Source organism: Salvelinus namaycush, chromosome 9 (assembly GCF_016432855.1).
Source record: "Salvelinus namaycush isolate Seneca chromosome 9, SaNama_1.0, whole genome shotgun sequence".
Classification (NCBI taxonomy): Eukaryota; Metazoa; Chordata; class Actinopteri; order Salmoniformes; family Salmonidae; genus Salvelinus; species Salvelinus namaycush.
Window position 1 is genome coordinate 31,553,749 of NC_052315.1, and position 18,132 is coordinate 31,571,880.

Sequence of the window (18,132 nt, forward strand, 5' to 3'; positions counted from 1 at the left end):
GTCACAGTCTTGAACGTTGAAGCTCGCCATTCCATAATTGTATCCCAGAGACAACAGATTGCTACGGTTAGCCTCATGAGCCTGGTCAGACGAAGGGAATATTTTTACTGACAGATGCTCTTCCTTTTCTTTCTCCTCCTCTTCAATTTGGGGTTTGTTCAGGTCAAAGGACAAATCGGTTTTCCCAGAAATGTATGTTCTCTCAGTGGGGACGCCCCCTGGGCTTGGGGAGGGATGAAATGGGCTTGGGGAGGGATGGAGGGAGGGAGAGAGAGAGAGGAGGATGGTGGGAGAGAGGGAAAAGGCTTGATGGAGAGAGAGGGACCCTCCCTGTCTCTGTAGGATCAATGGTTGTGAGAGAAGCTGGAGTCATCTGCAGGACCCATCTGATGAAATGAGCCATAGGCAGCTCTGTCAGTCTGTGAACAGTGGTGTGCCCTGACATGGGCGTCCAGGGCGTTCTGAGCGTTGAAGAGAGCCCTGCAGAACGGACAGCGCCTGTGGTTGTCACCCAGACACAGACCTCCTCCTCCTCTCCCCAGGGTCTGGAGCTGGCCCTTCCTCTGACGAGCCCTGGTGTTCTGGAACCATACCTGAGGAACATGATCAAAAAACATGATCACCATTACATAATTATAGAAATGTTACTATGAGAATGATAGAGTACCTGCACTACACGTTTCTTCAGGCCTGTGTCCCTGGTGATGCCCTCCAGTACAGAGCGGGTTGGGTTGGAGTTCAGACTGTAGCGCTGGTACAGAACCTCTAGCTCCTCCGAACTGATGGTGGTCCTCTGGCGCCTATCCCTCCTCTGCTCATCACCCTCTCTCTCTCCCTCTCTCTCACCGTCCATCACATCCCTCATAGGCGTTACCGCTGTCCCTTCCTCCAGCCTACGCTTCAGAAAGGGCAGGGCTGGGCTAGGAGCACAGTGTGTGTTAGTGTATGAGGTTAGAGATGGGCTAGGAGCACAGTGTGTGTTAGTGTATGAGGTTAGAGATGGGCTAGGAGCACAGTGTGTGTTAGTGTATGGGGGTAGAGATGGGCTAGGAGCACAGTGTGTGTTAGTGTATGAGGTTAGAGATGGGCTAGGAGCACAGTGTGTGTTAGTGTATGGGGGTAGAGATGGGCTAGGAGCACAGTGTGTGTTCGTGTATGAGGGTAGAGATGGTTTGTGGGTGGAGTGAGCGTTGGTGAATAGGGATAGGGGTGGTTGGTGGCCCGATGATAACAGGGACTGGTACTGAAGCATAGACTGGAGTGCTATGGGCTCCATTAGACCAAGGGGGAGGAGAGAGAGGTCTATGGGGAAGGGAAGAGTGGGGAGGCTTGGTAAAGGAAGAGGGGGCAGGGGGAGTTGGGATAAGGGGAAATGCATGGAGAGATTGGACTGGGGTATGATAGTTGGAGAGGTGGCAGAGGTGGTTGTCGATGTCATAGTGTCCTGCTGCTGCTCTGGAAGTGGTTGTGTTTGGGAAGAGGGTGGAGGAGGAGAGGGTGTTGGTGAGGCTTGGGCTGGGCAGAAGGAATTAACTGGGGCTTGGTCTGTGGACAGGGTTACAGGTACAGATGCTGGTGTGGTTGGTACAGCTTGGTCTGGACCTATGGCTGAGGCTTGGGAGAGGGATTGGGCTTGATCAAGGATTGAATAAGAGACTGGTGCTGGGGGTAAGGGTGCAAGTACAGGTGCTGTGGCTGGGGTTAGACGTGCAACAACAGTATTATCATTGTCTGCCACAGGGAAGGGTGTGAGGGGGTAGAGACAGTCATACTGTCTGGAGAACGTCTCCAACACTACCGGAGTGATCATTTGCTGGTGAACAAACTCCTGATGGCTCTTCAGGATCAGAGAGTCAGAGAACTGCTTCCCACATTCTCCACACTGCTTCTCCTCCTCCAGGCATCCACCCGTCTCTCTGTTCTGTTGTCTCTGTCTGCTCTGATTGGATTGCAGGGCCAGCTCCCAGCCATATCTCTCCAGCAGAACTCTGAGAGCCTTCTCTGCTCCATCCCTCTTCTTGCTCTCCTGCATCTCTCCATCTCCCTCAGGAGAGGAGGATGGGTTTGACTCTTTCTCCGTCTGGTGAAGGGGGGAGTCACTGTCAGCTGTCTCAGCCTGAGTCTCACATTTCGGGGGCTGGGCTGGAGACTGGATGCTAGTTGTCACCAGCTTTGGAGAGGGATGTTTAAGCCCATTTGTCTGAGAGGAGAGGGCAGAGGTGATCTGACTAAAGTTCATGTTAGGGTTGAGCTGCAGACCTCCAGAGAGGTAGAAGGACTGGATCATCTGCTGCTGTAGAGAAAACAGGCTGTCTGGGGAGAACTGGAGGGGAGAGAGGAGGTTCCTCTGTTGGAGACTCTCTGCTGCTGAAGGGAGGAACTGCTTTAAGAGGTTCTGCTGCAGTAAGGGGAGGTGCGGGAGCAGTGTTGGACTAAAGAGCTGGGGCTGGAGGAGGGCTGTGTGTTCCTGTATATGGGCCTGGGCTAACTTATGTTGCTGTTGTGGCATCTGGGCCTGGGCTACCTGCTGTTGGAGTAACGTTAGGTCCTGCTGTCCTCCAGATGCTGTCAGGTCCTCTACTCTCCGCCTCTTAGCCTGGTGGCCCTCAGCCTTCCCAGAGACACCCACACTCAGCTGGGCTTCACTGAGGGAGGAACAGGGACTTGGGGAGGAAGGGGCTGATCTGGTGGCTGTTGGGGTGGTTCCCCTGGTAGATACCTCTCCTCCCCCTGGTGAACGGCTGGAGGAAGTGGTCTGAACCAAGGTGTGGGGGTTCAGTGATAGCTGGGTCCGAGCTCCACGGGCTCGTGTCTGGTGCAGTACAGAGCGGAGGTGGATGTCCAGGGTGGAACTCTGGCTGTAAGCCACCCGACACATTCGGCAGCGGTAGGAACTTGGCTCTGGGGCCGGGCTGCAGCGGGTGTCAGGGGGACTGGGGCTGGAGTCCTGCAGGACCCGTCTGGCTCTGGCTCGGTGGGACAGAGAGTTATAGAGGACCGGCAGGATGGTTCTCTGAGTGAAGGACTCACAGCAGAAGGAACACTTGTAGGGCCGAGCCGGGTCCAGGAACCGCTCCAGAGTGGGGTTGAAGCCCTTGCTGAAGGGGTTGGGTTCTGACCCTGCCTCCTTCTCCTCCTGCTGCCTTGAACCCTGGTCACTGTCACCAACCCCTGAACTGGGCCTCTCCTCCTCCTCATCTGGGTCATCCTTTTCATCCTCCTCTCCTTCATCTCCCTTTCCCTGCTCTCCCTCCTCATCATCTTCCTCCTTATCCGTCTCTTCTTCACTCATACTCTCCCCCTCCTCTTCCTCCCCCTCCAGGCTGATTGGTTGTTGGATGTGTGCTCCACTCTGGTCAGGGTGTGTACCCTGTAGGTGTAGGTCCTGTAGGTGTGTGTTGAGCAGGTGTCTCTGCAGGGCCTCTTGGCTGCGGCAGCGTCTGGGGCAGAGGTGGCACTCTGTTGCCGCCCTCATGGCGTGGTACTGCCAGTGCAGCTGCAGCTTCTTCTGCCTTCGGACCGCTAGACTGCACCTGCCGCAGCGAAACCTGTAACCATGACAATCGGAGGGGGGAGGGGCATCACTGGGAGGAGACGGGGGTAAAGTGGATGAAGGGAGGTTGCTGGGGGAGAGAGAGGAAAGAGTGGGTGGGGAAGGGGGAGAGCTGGGGGACTCAAGGAGGTGAGAGGTGTTGTCCTCTGCTGGGTGCTGGTCCTTACAGGGAGGAGTCAGAAGAGCAGGGACATCTTTGGCTGTGATTACTTTTTCTTTTTTTGTATGGTAGTCATTTGTTTGAGGCTCGTTTGTGAGGGATTCCTTCGTGTAAGAGCTGTTTGTGTTGCAATCGTTTGTTTGAGATTCTTTTATATTTGAGTGGGACTCCATCTGCAGTGTCTCTTTCTGCAGAATCTCAGGCAGCTCCACTGCCACCTGGAAAAGAAACCAACAACAAAGGTTTAAAACGTCAGTCTGAATCTATCCAGATGACTGATTGCCTTTATAGTCAGTCAAAACAGTGTCTATCCTGTTTGATAGTGCAGATGGAATAAAAAATAGTGATGCTCCTTTATTGTCTACATCACCTCATTCTCCCGTTACACACTAATAATAGATGGAGGAAAACCGAATCAAGAGTGTTTTTAAATCAACCACAAACACACACACACACACACTGAAAGAAGACACACACACTTGCATGGCAGAGACAGAAGAGACGCATACACATAATACGTATATGCCCCAGTGAGAGAGTGAAGGTTAGGCTTAATCTAGACAGAGACATTGGAAAGCGCGGAACATAATGGCCATCATAATCCAAGTCTGAATTAATGAACATATGCTATTATCAGAGAGAAAGGGGGGAGGGGGAATGGGGGGTGGGGTGCAGAGAGAAAATGGGGGGCTGGTGAGGGGGAGGGGAGACAGAGACAGAACAAGGGGTGGAGAGATGGGAATAGAGAAAGAACAAGGGGGCGCAGAAAGAAAGATGGAGAGGTAGAGAGTGGAAAGAGAGGGATAGAGAAAGTGAGAGAAGATGGAGAGATAAGAAAAGGGAGTAAAGAAAAAGGGAGTAGGGAGAGGGTGAGAGGTGAAAGAGGGATGAAGGGGGAAATAGGAAGAGGGAGTCAAAGAGGGAGACAAAGAGCACTGATCATGCTGGGCAAAGTAATGGAGGTTGGTGATGTGGAGAAAAATGAGCACTCTTTGTTTGCTGGAGACACTATAAGCGAGCTCCTTCAGCTCGACTGCCCTTCTGCTAATAAAAAGGTAGCTAGAACACACACAGAAACACACACACTTACCATACTCATGAGCTTGTCCACACAGTCCTGGACCACACTGTGTATGAGTATGAGGTGGCGTCTCAGGTGTGTGTATACCAGTGTGTCCTGGCACAGTGGGCACTTGGCAGTAGCCTGTTGGTGAGTAGTGCGCTGGTCTGTTCTGGGGCGTTTGGGAGAGAGGGGGCTCTGTGTCTCCTCCAGCCCAGAGAACGATCGCTTGGCTGGAGAAAGGGAATCTCTCCTCTCCCCCTCCTCAATGCTTCCACCTAGAAAGGTAACACATACAGTACCAGTCAAAAGTTTGGACACACCTACTCATTCAAGGGTTTTCTTTATTTTTACTATTTTCTACATTGTAGAATAATAGTGAAGACATCAAAACTATGAAATAACACATATGGAATCATGTAGTAACCAAAAAAAATATATATATATCTTTTCCATAATATATTTTAGATTCTTCAAAGTAGCCACCCTTTGCCTTAATGACAGCTTTGCACACTCTTGGCATTCTCTCAACCAGCTTCACGAAGAGTGCTTTTCAAACTGTCCTGAACAACTTCCCACATATGCTGAGCACTTGTTGGCTGCTTTTCCTTCATTCTGTGGTCCAACTTATTCCAAACCATCTCAATTGGGTTGAGGTTGGGTGATTGTGGAGGACAGGTCATCTGATGAGGCACTTCATCTCTCTCCTTGGTCAAATAGCCCTTACACAGCCTGGAAGTGTGTTTTGGGTCATTGTCCTATTGAAAAACAAATGATAGTCCCACTAAGCGCAAACCAGATGGATTGGCGTATTGCTGCAGAATTCTGGGGTAGCCATGCTGGTTAAGTGTGCCTTGAATTCTAAATAAATCACAGATAGTGTCACCAGCAAAGCACCCCCATACCATCACACCTCCTCCTCCATGCTTCCCGGTGGGAACCACACATGTGAAGATCATCCGTTCACCTACTCTGCATCTCACAAAGACACGGCGGTTGGAACCCAAAATCTCAGCTTCTACACCTGCATTGCTTGCTGTTTGGGGCTTATTTGAGCTGTTCTTGCCATAATATGGACTTGGTATTTTACCAAATAGGGCTATCTTCTGTATACCACCCCTACCGTGTCACAACACAACTGATTGGCTCAAAAGGAATTAAGAAGGAAATAAATTCTACAAATTAACTTTTAACAAGGCACACCTGTTAATTGAAATGCATTCCAGGTGACATCCTCATGAACCTGGTTGAGAGAATGCCAATAGTGTGCAAAGCTGTCATCAAGACCAGTTCATTCAGACCGGATACCTGGTATTGACTGTTTAATACAGAGTCGCAGACTGAGTTAGACCAGATTTAAATCCTGACAGTTAGACCAGATTTAATCCTGACAGTTAGACCCGATTTAATCCTGACAGTTAGTCCAGATTTAATCCTGACAGTTAGACCAGATTTAATCCTGACAGTTAGTCCAGATATAATCCTGACAGTTAGACTAGAGGAAAGGAGTCATTAGTCATCAGAAAGGTACTCTCCCTCTATCTCTCTGTGTATCTCTCTCCGTCTTCCGCACCTGCTCTCTCCATCTCTCTGTCTATCTCTCTCTCTACTGCACCTGCTCTCTCTACCTCTGAATGCTTGGCTATAAAAATAAACTGACATTTACTCCTGAGGTGCTGACCTGTTGCACACTCTATAACCACTGTGATTATTATTTGTCCCTGCTGATCATCTATGAACGTTTGAACATCTTGAAGAACGATCTGGCCTTAATGGCCATGTACTCTTATAATCTCCACAGGGAACTGCCAGAAGAGGAGTGGCCACCCCTCAGAGCCTGGTTCCTCTCTAGGTTTCTTCCTAGGTTCCTGTCTCTCTAGGGAGTTTTTCCTAGCCACAGTGCGTCGACATCTGCATTGCTTGCTCTCTGGGGTTTTAGGCTTTGGGGTTTAGGGCTTTAGGGTTTAGGGCTTTAGGGTTTCTGTATAAGCACTTTGTGACATCTGCTGATGTAAAAAGGGCTTTATAAATGTATTTGATTGATACACTGAGGGAAGATTTCCCGGGTCCTGATTAAGCCTAGTGCTGCTAAACTAAAAATCATGCCGGAGAATCTCTATTGACAGTGCTTTTTTGTCCAGGATTAGGCTCTGAGTCTGGGTAACTGACCCTGAAATCTCTATTCTAGAACATTAAAGTTCAATAGCAGTGTCTCAGTGGCGATATCTCAAGTTAGCGTTGTCGGGGGCAATATGGGATGTAACAAGCTTGTTTCGACAAATCAATTAACCCAATAGATCCCTGACCATAATCAATAATTCCTTCTCTCTCTTCACCCTGCTCCATCTCTCCAAGTTTCTTCTCTCCGTTGACATTATAGGCCTGCAGATAATTTTCTCCATTCTATTCGTCAACTTGTTCTGGACTGGTGTACAAATATGGTTGCCAATGCCTTAACTAATGATAAACTTTTAAATTCATCAGGGGAACTGAACAAGTGCACACTTCAGATAGGAGGGATTTGGAAATGACCAGCTAAGTCTCTTACCTGTCTCAGGACTGGGACACTTCCTAATGGTGAAAGTAGCCGCTAGCCCCTCCCCTTCCTCCAGGCTCCTCCCTCTCACTAACTGCAAGTAGTGAAACTCCCTCTTCTGATGACCAGGGGAGTGGGTATGTCTCAATAGGTGGAGTTTAGAACAGGAGGAGTAGTTACACAGGACACAATGGAACAACCAGGACCCTCCATCTACTGCACTGTCATACTGCTGTAAGAACTAGAGAGAGAGGAACATAGGGTGATAGGTTGGAGTTAGACTGTGATAGAGAGAAAGATGCACTAAATAAATCTGGTCCCTGTGCTTTATTTGCTGTCTATATGCCAGATATTTAGAAATAATCTTATAGTCCAAGTACAGCAGTGACACAGGCCTCCAAATCGTGTGTGTGTACTGACCCTGTAGACTCTGAGGCTGGCCTGGTGTTGGGGGTTGATGCTGTGTATTTTCAGTTTCTCCAAGCTGGTGGTCTGGAAGTCACACAAGTTACACTTCAGCTGGACTGGGTTGCCTGTAGCAACCAACTTCACAAATTCCTCCCTGTCCCCGGCCTCCCAGAGGTGGGAAGCCAGCTGGTACTGTGCCCTGTGTCTGTCTGTCTGGCAGTGCAGGGTGAAGTTAGCCCTGAGGGGGGTGCTGTAGCCACACAGCCTGCAGTAGCAGCCTCCAGCCACCAGAGAGCGCCACTCAGACTGGGGCAGGGAGCAGGGGGCGCTCAGGTGAGACCTAAGAGACTCCAGACTGTCAGAGGAGAAACTGGAACACACCAGGCACTGGAACACACCACAGGAAAGAGGAGAAGAGGGGGAGAGAGACAGTGGAGGAGGGGGAGAGGAGGATGGAGAAGGGGATGGTGAGGAGGGAGGAGGAGAGGGGGAGGGGGTCAGGGTTGAATCCGGGGCGACTGGCTCCTCTGCTGATAGTTGATGCATATCCAAAGACTGTTCCCCACCTAGAACACACAGCACACAAACAGGCCATGAGAAAACATACTGTACATATAAGCATGGATATAATCAAGTATCAACCTAACTTGATGTGCCAGTGAACAGAGCCCAACAGAACAGTTATTGAGTATGTGTGTGTGGTCTCTCACCTATGCTGTGTAGCAGTGTGAGTTGAGGAGGCAGACTCCTGCAGTGGGCCAGGTAGTAGCTTCTCTGCAACACGTTGGGTGTTTGTTTCAGGCGCAGCACGTTATGCATGTGTTTCTCGCTGGTGGTGTGTATGCGCAGATTCCGGGCAATGCTGGTCTCATAATCACACACCTCACACCGCCACCTCTTACCGTGGGAAGGGGGCTGGCTGAGGTAGGGTGTTGTGTGTGCAGGGGGCTGTGTGACTGTGGGGTGTGTGCGTCCGTAGCCCTGTTCGCCTGCCGTGTCTCTGACAGCGTAGCCACCATTGTGTGCGGAGTGTGTGTGAGTGCCGTGCGCAGGGTGTGTGTGTCCTGCTACCTGTACGTTGCTGAGGTGTTTGTCTGACTGCATGTGTATGCTGAGGTTTCCTTTAGAGGAGGTTGTGTAATCACACACACCACAGCGGTAGGGTTTGTACTCACAAACATAACTCTCTCCCCGGGACAGACGAGGGTGGGCCTTCCCCGTGCTACAGTACACACACACACCCCTTGACACTCCACACACACACTTCTCCCCCGAGCCCCCACACACACACAAGCCCCCAGACGCAGGGTGTTTTTCTCTGAGGTGGGCATGCAGTGTCTGCTGGGACTTGTAGTGCCAGTTACATTTGGGGCATTTGAGCATCTTGCAGGAGTTCCAGGAGTGCATCAAGGCCATGTGACTGTTCAGTGAGCCAGGTGAGGACGGAGAGGGGTGGAGGTATTTAGAAACGGTCTTTAAGTTCTCATCTCTCTCTCTATCCTTATCTCCTTCTATCTCTCCATCTACCTCTCTTTTTCCATCTGTCTCTTTTGGGTTGTTGTTTGGTTTTGGAACTTTGGCGGTGTCTCCATTGGCAATGAGGGAAGTGTGAGTGGTGTCTGTCCTCCTATCATCCGTAACAGGTGTGCTGGTGGATTCAGGCAGGGCTGACTTCTGGGGTTTAATAAAGCTCAGAGGAAAACTAGGACTACTGCCCTGCACTCCTCCTGTATCTATCATCTCTGTGATGAGGGTGTTATTGTTCAGTGTGCCACTGGCCATAACAGTGCAGGAGGCAGAGCTGTGCTGGCTCCGTCGAGGTAATAGACTACATTTGGAGTTGGTTTGGCTTTGGTTTGAGATGGCCTCTTCCCTCTGTTTCTCCTCCTTTCCTCCTCTGTCTTTGCTACTAAATGCTGGTGCAAGGTTCTCTCTCTCCACCGTTTCCTCTCTGTCATCCACCAGTAATATTCTTTCTTTCTCCTTCTTCTCCTTTAGCTTCTCTTCCTCTAGTCTGCCTCCATGTGAGTGTCCAACCCTCTCCCCTCCTGGGGTCTCCTCTCTGCCTGCGGTCCCCTCTGCACTGCCCTGCTCTGTCTCTGTCTGGATCAGGGTGGGGGGCTCTTTGGCAGGGGCCCGGGCTAAGGTTCGAGAGGACAACCCCTCACAGGGAATCACTTCCAGGGTCAGGAGAGGATGGGATAACAGCTTGTGGCTCTTTTCAGGTTCTCTCTCCTGTCCTCCCTCTCTTCCTCCATCCCTTCCTCTCCCTCCCTCACCACTGTTCATAAGGGTGCTTACAAAAGCCACGCATTGCTACCCCACCTGAGGCAGATAGATTTTTTTTTGTATTCACAAAAATACTGTGAATAAATTAAGAAATGCATATACACTACCAAGAACTTTGTTACTGCAACACAATAACCAACAGACTTGTAGGCATTGGCAAGACTCTACTAACTTATAGCTGCTCCCCTGGCCCTAAAGGTTTTCATTTACACACAGATAGATCAATAACCTGGGGCTATGTCCAAAAAATGTCCCCCCCAAAAAACTAAAAACCGTGGAACTACTGTATCTCTGACAGTAGCCTGCAACTGCTGCTGGTAACCAACATACACCGGCTGACACAGACATACATTATTTAACTGTAATGGTGACTATGGCGATGTTTATATTATTGTAGCCTACTTCTGTCTTCGTTTAACCTACTCAAGAGAGAACAAGTACAAACAGCCTGCACCAGTTTACAAAGGCACAACGCTCTTCTTTCCAGTCAACAACCACAGCCAAACAAAGGTGACACTCAGAACTCCTACTGACGAAACAAACACATTTGCGTTAAGATAAACAATCCGCTGGTCTGTAGAATAATTATGTCTAGGTTAGCCTATAATAAAGTAATACGAATTTCGATGTAACAGGCACCAGTAGCCTTCAACAACGAACCCATGCAGCTATCATTACCTGGGTTACATGGGCTGTCAGGGATTTCGCCGACAGTTAGAAAAATACGCAGACTCACATCTGTGCGGCGGTGTCGTCTGTGGACTCCTTGGAGCTGTAGTAATCCAGTCACATAGAGGGTCTACTGAACAGACACATATTACCTTTGGACCAGAGAGAGCAGCATAACAGTATGTGTTCCTAAAATCTTCTTCTTAAAGCTATATCTACTGTAAACATTGGGACGGAAGGGGAAGGTCTGATCATATAGGAGAGAAAAACACTTAGCTATTTATTATTCCTGCTAGTTGGTTTCCTGCAAATGGCTAAAACACCCCACTGCGCATGTGCGTAATTGCGCAGACATCATCAATGGGATGCGGCGGAGGAGAGGGAGGGGGAAGAGTGGGAGTAGTAGACGACGGAGGAGAGGATGAAGGATGGAGGGAGAAAATAGTGAAGTAATGGAATTATCATTGTAATGCTGATATTGGATGTTATAGAAAATAAGAAAGGGATGGAATAATTTATACATTTTGACACAAAAATGCTTGAAATGTAGATTTATAGGCCAAATATAGTTGAGTTGTGGTTATACAGTATATCTAACCCATACACCTTGTATCATCTGTACCATCAGATGCATGCTTGAAATAGAACACCAGGGTTTGGGAGTAATCAATGGATATATGTAAATGATTACAAACAACGGTAACTGTAATCCGTTACGTTACCTGCAAAAAATATTATAATCAGATTACAGATACCTTTGAAAAAATAGAGGATTACTTAAATTCAGAAAGGATGACACTTCTCTGTTTTTTCAATGACATTCAAATCAGCATTGAAAAAAGGCGCAGATTTAAGTTTGTTCCACCAGAGCGAGTCTGACCACAAGTCAGAGACCACTATGATGACACACCAAATGTGTTTGATGGATAGCGGGAAAAGAGCAGGAATAGGCTTTTGTAGGCTACAGTCCAAGCTGTCTTCCAATGGTGCGACTGCTGTCGGCACCCAAAGATTATCCAACTTGAATAAACACTTGGAGGTACAGCAAGGAAGACAGCAGTGGGGTAGTCTACAGCGATACGGATAACACTTATTATTGATATCTACATAGCGCATTGATGTGAATCACACTGCTGCTCTCTCATTTACCTATTTACGCCTTACGGATTGTGGTTGTTGTGGATGGTTGTTCACAAATCTAAATGTGTGTTTGAACCCAATAATGGTTGAATTCAAGAATTTAATCTGCCAATCAATCATTGTTTTTGAAACCAGTGGACAGCCAGTGAAAAATGCGCTCTTGCAACAGCTGCATAGTGCGGATCCCAGCCTATGGAATAAAAAAAATCTAATTCATGCTGATAAAAAAAAAATTGCACACTTTTGATAGACTTAAAGGAGCAATCTGTAGTTGCTACATCCATTTTTTGACTTATAAATTATATATATATACTATATATCCATTGATTCTTGAAGAATAGAACTTATAAATGCCTCATGAGCTTAGTTCAACTGTCACACTCCATGAGAACCCACAATATAAGCTTGTTTTTCTCCAATGTTTGTAAACATTGTAAATATAAACAAACACTGTATAGTCTCATAACATGGTTAAAACAATAATTTTTATATTATGGATGGTCAGTCCTTGCATCCATAGCTCTGTCTATAAATCTGAGAGCGGTTACATTTCTCCAGGCCCATCTCTCAGCTTTTTAACAAAACAGAGGCGGGGTGGACGTTTCGTTATTGTTTCATCTGTGGATTTGCACTTTAAACAGCTGCATATTATCAAGATATCAAAGTGTCACCAACAAAAAGGTAAACAATAGGCCTATAGCAAATGCAGCATTTGGCATTCATTTTTCACATGTAAATAGCACTTTTCAGTAGTGCTCAAAGCATGCCATTCCATGAGCGCAGCATTTATTTTTCAACTCGAATCAAGGAGCCCAATCAGTACTCCATGACAACAAATCATAAACAACAGAGTAGGGTTGGCTAATAAGTCCTTAGTTTTATGGTCCTGCTCAGGTAAAACAATTTGGCTAATCTATACTTCCATATTTCCAAGTTCTATTCTTGAAGATCAAGGGGTATAACATTTATTGGAATTACTGGATTTCTGATAGACATTGTTTTTTAATGTAAAGATATAATGTCATCGTATTATTATATGTAATAGAAAGCGATGGGTTAGAAGAGGCCTACATAACCAACCCATAAAGTAAAATGTAACACCCATATAGGGCCAGCTATGCAAACTTTAACATTGATTTATCCTGCAAAAGATGCCGTTCAATTGGTAAAATACATTTTTGTCTTCTTCTAATGCCTCTTAAGGGGAAAGTCATCTAAAAGTAACGGAATGTAATCAGATTACGTTACTGAGTTTGGGTAATCCAAAAGTTATATTACTGATTACAATTTTGGACAGGTAACTTGTAACAGATTACATTTAGAAAGTAACCTGCCCAACGCTGTAAGAACACGTATTATTTGACAAGTATTTATTCTGTCCATCCACAGAAACCTTGACTAGGCCTACTGGTCAGTTAACTGAAAAATCCCTTCAGATACATTGTTCATTAGTGTTAACAATCAGGTACTGTATATCTGCCACGGCTCTCGCTTTGCCTCGGAGAAATAGGCCTACACTAGCCATATTTATGACTGAAAACATAAACAAAGAATTTAGCTTGTAAAACGTATTCTCTTTTTAGTCATAAATGGTTAAGGCCTACATGTCCTTATCATCCTTCCTGCTTTTTCCCTAGCAGAAGCTTATTCTCATAACATAATCTTAATTATTATGATAGGATTATTATTTTCAATAATAATAATGCAGACCAATAGAGGATCATATCATATTACATCATACAACAATTATATAATATATCATAATTTCAAATTATTATTATTTTCATAAATCACATGCAGTAATTATATATCTGATAGGCTACGCAATTACAATATATGACTCATTAACATTTGAATTTCTGCTGATTTGTAATGGTTACATGTGGGAGAAATGTGAATAATAATTAACATGCAGGTTGGTACATTTTCAGCAAGTGCATCTCTTCCTAAATTCCTCTATCTCTCTGTGGTCTCTTATCCAATCAGTTGGTATGCATTAAACATTGATGGTTATTGTGAAATAATGCACTACAATATTAAATTCATCAATATAAACTGTTGTAGTCTACACCTTTCTGAGACAGAATTTAAAGGAATGTTGTACTGAGATTAAAATATTGAAATTGTCCTCTGCACACCAGCTGTTGTTGCTTGTTAGGTCCTGAGAAAGGTAATATTATAAGACAATATTATGGATAAGACCCTTACCATTTCCAAAATGAACCTGATATTGATGCATAATAAAAGGCTTTTTATAGGCCTATTTTCACTTGGTTTCCATGTATTTGATGCCATTCAATTTGCTCGGCTCCAGCCATTATTATGAGCCGTCCTCCCCTCAGCAGCCTCCACTGATGTAAGCCTATACATTTCTATTGTTTCTGTTGTTGTTCTTGACAAGTTTATGCTGAATAAATCAGATTATTTTGCATAATAAAAAACGCATCAAAATAAACTCAAAAGAGCATCCCAGATATGCAGGAACATTTTATGAGTTCCCCATTTAAATAGGTTAAATAGGCCAAGTAATAGGTTACTTATTTTCTTTCTCTCCATTGAAAAATGTGTTGCTAAGAATTATTGTATTTTTAAAAAAAACTTTTAAATGTAAATGACCATTTATTTCTGTATGCCTACATTATGATCAACATTTTAATGACTCCAGGGCCAGCTCCAAGTATAAGCAACATAAGGTTGCCTGTCAGACCCAAACCAAACCAAACCACACACACACACACACACACACACACACACACACACACACACACACACACACACACACACACACACACACACACACACACACACACACACACACACACACACACTGTCACGTTCTGACCTTAGTTCTTTTGTATTTTCTTTGTTTTAGTTGGTCAGGGCGTGAGTTGGGTGGGTTATCTATGTTTTGTGTTTCTATGTTGGGTTTTTCGTTTGGCCTGATATGGTTCTCAATCAGAGGCAGGTGTTAGTCATTGTCTCTGATTGGGAACCATATTTAGGTAGCCTGTTTTCTGTTGTGTTTGGTGGGTGGTTGTCTTCCGTGTCTGTTTGTTCACGTTATGGGACTGTTTCGGTTTTCTTATCTATGCACTTTGTTATTTTTGTATTGTTGTCGTGTTCAGTATTATTAAATAATATGGACACTTATCACGCTGCGTATTGGTCCGACATTTCTTACTCCTCGTCAGATGAGGAGGACGAATTCCGTTACACACACAGCCTTCGGAAAGTATTCAGACCCATTGACTTTTTCCACATTTTGTTACATTACAGCCTTTTTCTAAAATGTATTAAATAAATAAAAAATGTCATCAATGTACACACAATACCCCATAATGACAAAGCAAAAACAGGTTTTTGGAATTTTTTGCTAATTTATTACAAATAAATAACTGAAATATCACATTTACATAAGTATTCAGACCCTTTACTCAGTACTTTGTTGAAGCACCTTTGGCAGCGATTACAGCATCGAGTCTTCTTGGGTATGACGCTACAAGCTGGGCACACCTGTATTTGGGGAGTTTCTCCTTCCCTTCTCTGCAGATCCTCCCAAGCTCAGTCAGGTTGGATGGGGAGTGTTGCTGCACAGCTATTTTCAGGTCTCTCCAGAGATGTTCGACGCTCCCCATCCAACCTGACAGAGCTTGAGGATCTGCAGAGAAGAATGGAAGAAACTCCACAAATACAGGTGTGCACAGCTTGTAGCATCATACCCAAGAAGACTCAAGGCTGTAATCGATGTTGGCAGGGATGCTGGGTTCAGGGGGCTATGACTCTGGCTCCTTGTAAACAACCATCTGGTTATTTCTGCACTCCACAGCCATGTGGATAAGCCTTTTGTACACTTTCTTCACCACCCACTGCAGATTTACTTATTTTCTGCTGAGCTGATGATGTTTGCTGATCGGATATTTCCCTCTTTGAAGTGAAGGGGGAAATCGATAGAATGGCATGAATGAGACTTCAGTTCCATTTCGAAATCATCTGGCTGAAAGTGCTGGCTACAAACACAAACATTTTGATATTTTTTACACCTCCACGGGGTGTTCCTCCACGTCCTGAAATCGCTATGAATTCTGGATATTGTGGTTTTCTTACAACCAGGTAATGTAGCTGCCCCGTTTCTACCAGTGAGATGTAGAACCGCTTGTATTTGCATGTAGTGACGGAATTCTAAATTTTTATGACACATATTATATGTTAATAACATATTAATGGACATATATAGTGAAATAGAGCAGTGGTGAAATATCCCTTTAACATGGCATATGTCATGGCAAAATGTGTGGAATTGCAGGAAATTAGCTTTAAAACTGAAAATATATATGTCAGACCTGCTAGGAGTACTGGGTGGAGGAGTCAAGCGCAGAGAGCAGGTATTCAAGAACGTGGATTTATTTCCTGTAGACAGGGAAAACGATCATGCCCAAACACACGGGCGCATGAAAATACCAGTCCAAACACACAGGACTAAACTGTCCGGAAAATATAGAATCCACAATAAAAATCCAACACCAAATAACAGAGAACAAGCCCGCACAAAAGCCAGCGGGCCTACTGCCCTTAAATAGCCTACCCACAAAACTAAACTCAAAACAGGTGCACCCAATCAGCCCAAACGAACAGAAACAAAAAGAAGAGAATCGATGGCAGCTAGTAGGCCGGTGACGACGACCGCCGAGCGCCGCCCGAACAGGAAGAGGCACCATCTTCGGCGGGATTCGTGACAATATCTATATTTTTTATTCACCTTTATTTAACCAGGTAGGCTAGTTGAGAACAAGTTCTCATTTACAACTGCGACCTTGCCAAGATAAAGCAAAGCAGTTCGACAGGTACAACAACGCAGAGTTACACATGGAATAAACAAACATACAGTCAATAATACAGTAGAAAAAGTATATATACAGTGTGTGCAAATGAGGTAAAATAGGGGAGGTAAGGCAATAAATAGGCCATGGTGGCGAAGTAATTACAAAATACCAATTAAACACTGGAGTGATAGATGTGCAGAAGATGAATGTGAAAATAGAGATACTGGGGTGCAAAGGAGCAAGATGAATAAATAAATACAGTATGGGGATGAGGTAGTTGGATGGGCTATTTACAGATAGGCTATGTACAGGTGCAGTGATCTGTGAGCTGCTCTGACAGCTTGTGCTTAAAGCTAGTGAGGGAGATATGAGTCTCCAGCTTCAGTGATTTTTGCAGTTCGTTCCAGTCATTGGCAGCAGAGAGCTGGAAGGAAAGGCGGCCAAAGGAGGAATTGGCTTTGGGGGTGACCAGTGAGATATACCTGCTGGAGCACGTGCTATGGGTGGGTGCTGCTATAGTGACCAGTGAGCTGAGATAAGGCGGGGCTTTACCTAGCAAAGACTTGTAGATGACCTGGAGCCAGTGGGTTTGGCGACAAGTATGAAGCGAGGGCCAATCAACGAGAGCATACAGGTCGCAGTGGTAGGTAGTATATGGGGCTTTGGTGACAAAACGGATGGCACTGTGATAGACTGCATCCAATTTGTTGAGTAGAGTGTTGGAGGCTATTTTGTAAAGGACATCGCCTGAAGTCGAGGATCGGTAGGATGGTCAGTTTTACGAGGGTATGTTTGGCAGCATGAGTGAAGGATGCTTTGTTGCAAAATAGGAAGCCGATTCTAGAATTTTTGATTGGAGATGCTTAATGTGAGTCTGGAAGGAGAGTTTACAGTCTAGCCAGACCCCTAGGTATTTGTAGTTGTCCACATATTCTAAGTTAGAACCGTCCAGATTAGTGATGTTGGACAGGCGGGCAGGTGCAGGCAGTGATCGGTTGAAGAACATGCATTTAGTTTTACTTGCATGTAAGAGCAGTTGGAGACCACGGAAGGAGAGTTGTATGGCATTGAAGCTCGTCTGGAGGTTAGTTAACAGTGTCCAAAGAAGGGCCAGAAGTATACAGAATGATGTCGTCTGCGTAGAGGTGGATCAGAGCAGCAAGAGCGACATCATTGATGTATACAGAGAAGAGAGTCGGCCCGAGAATTGAACCCTGTGGCACCCCCATAGAGACTGCCAGAGGTCCGGACAACAGGCCCTCCGATTTGACACACTGAACTCTGTCAGAGAAGTACTTGGTGAACCAGGCGAGGCAGTCATTTGAGAAACCAAGGCTGTTGAGTCTGCCGATAAGAATGAGGTGATTGACAGAATCAAAACCCTTGGCCAGGTCGATGAATACGGCTGCACAGTAATGTCTTTCATCGATGGCGGTTATGATATCATTTAGGACCTTGAGTGTGGCTGAGGTGTACCCATGACCAGCTCTGAAACCA

General features: G+C 45.8%; 1 protein-coding gene across 1 annotated transcript in view; it reads right to left on the reverse strand.

The window, feature by feature from the left end:
- Positions 1-9,170, reverse strand: part of LOC120053233 (zinc finger homeobox protein 4-like) — an 11,837-nt gene extending 2,667 nt beyond the window's left edge. The window contains exons 1-7 of the mRNA XM_039000380.1: positions 9,009-9,170; positions 8,428-8,960; positions 7,730-8,112; positions 7,277-7,550; positions 4,804-5,051; positions 668-3,931; positions 1-593 (exon numbers count right to left, since the gene is read on the reverse strand). The exon at positions 1-593 is cut by the window's left edge and continues 2,667 nt beyond it. Of these exons, the coding sequence (XP_038856308.1) occupies positions 345-593; positions 668-3,931; positions 4,804-5,051; positions 7,277-7,550; positions 7,730-8,112; positions 8,428-8,960; positions 9,009-9,133 (5,076 nt within the window). The 5' untranslated portion in view covers positions 9,134-9,170 and the 3' untranslated portion in view covers positions 1-344. The remainder of the gene's footprint in view (positions 594-667; positions 3,932-4,803; positions 5,052-7,276; positions 7,551-7,729; positions 8,113-8,427; positions 8,961-9,008) is intronic.
- Positions 9,171-18,132: the final 8,962 nt, after the last annotated feature.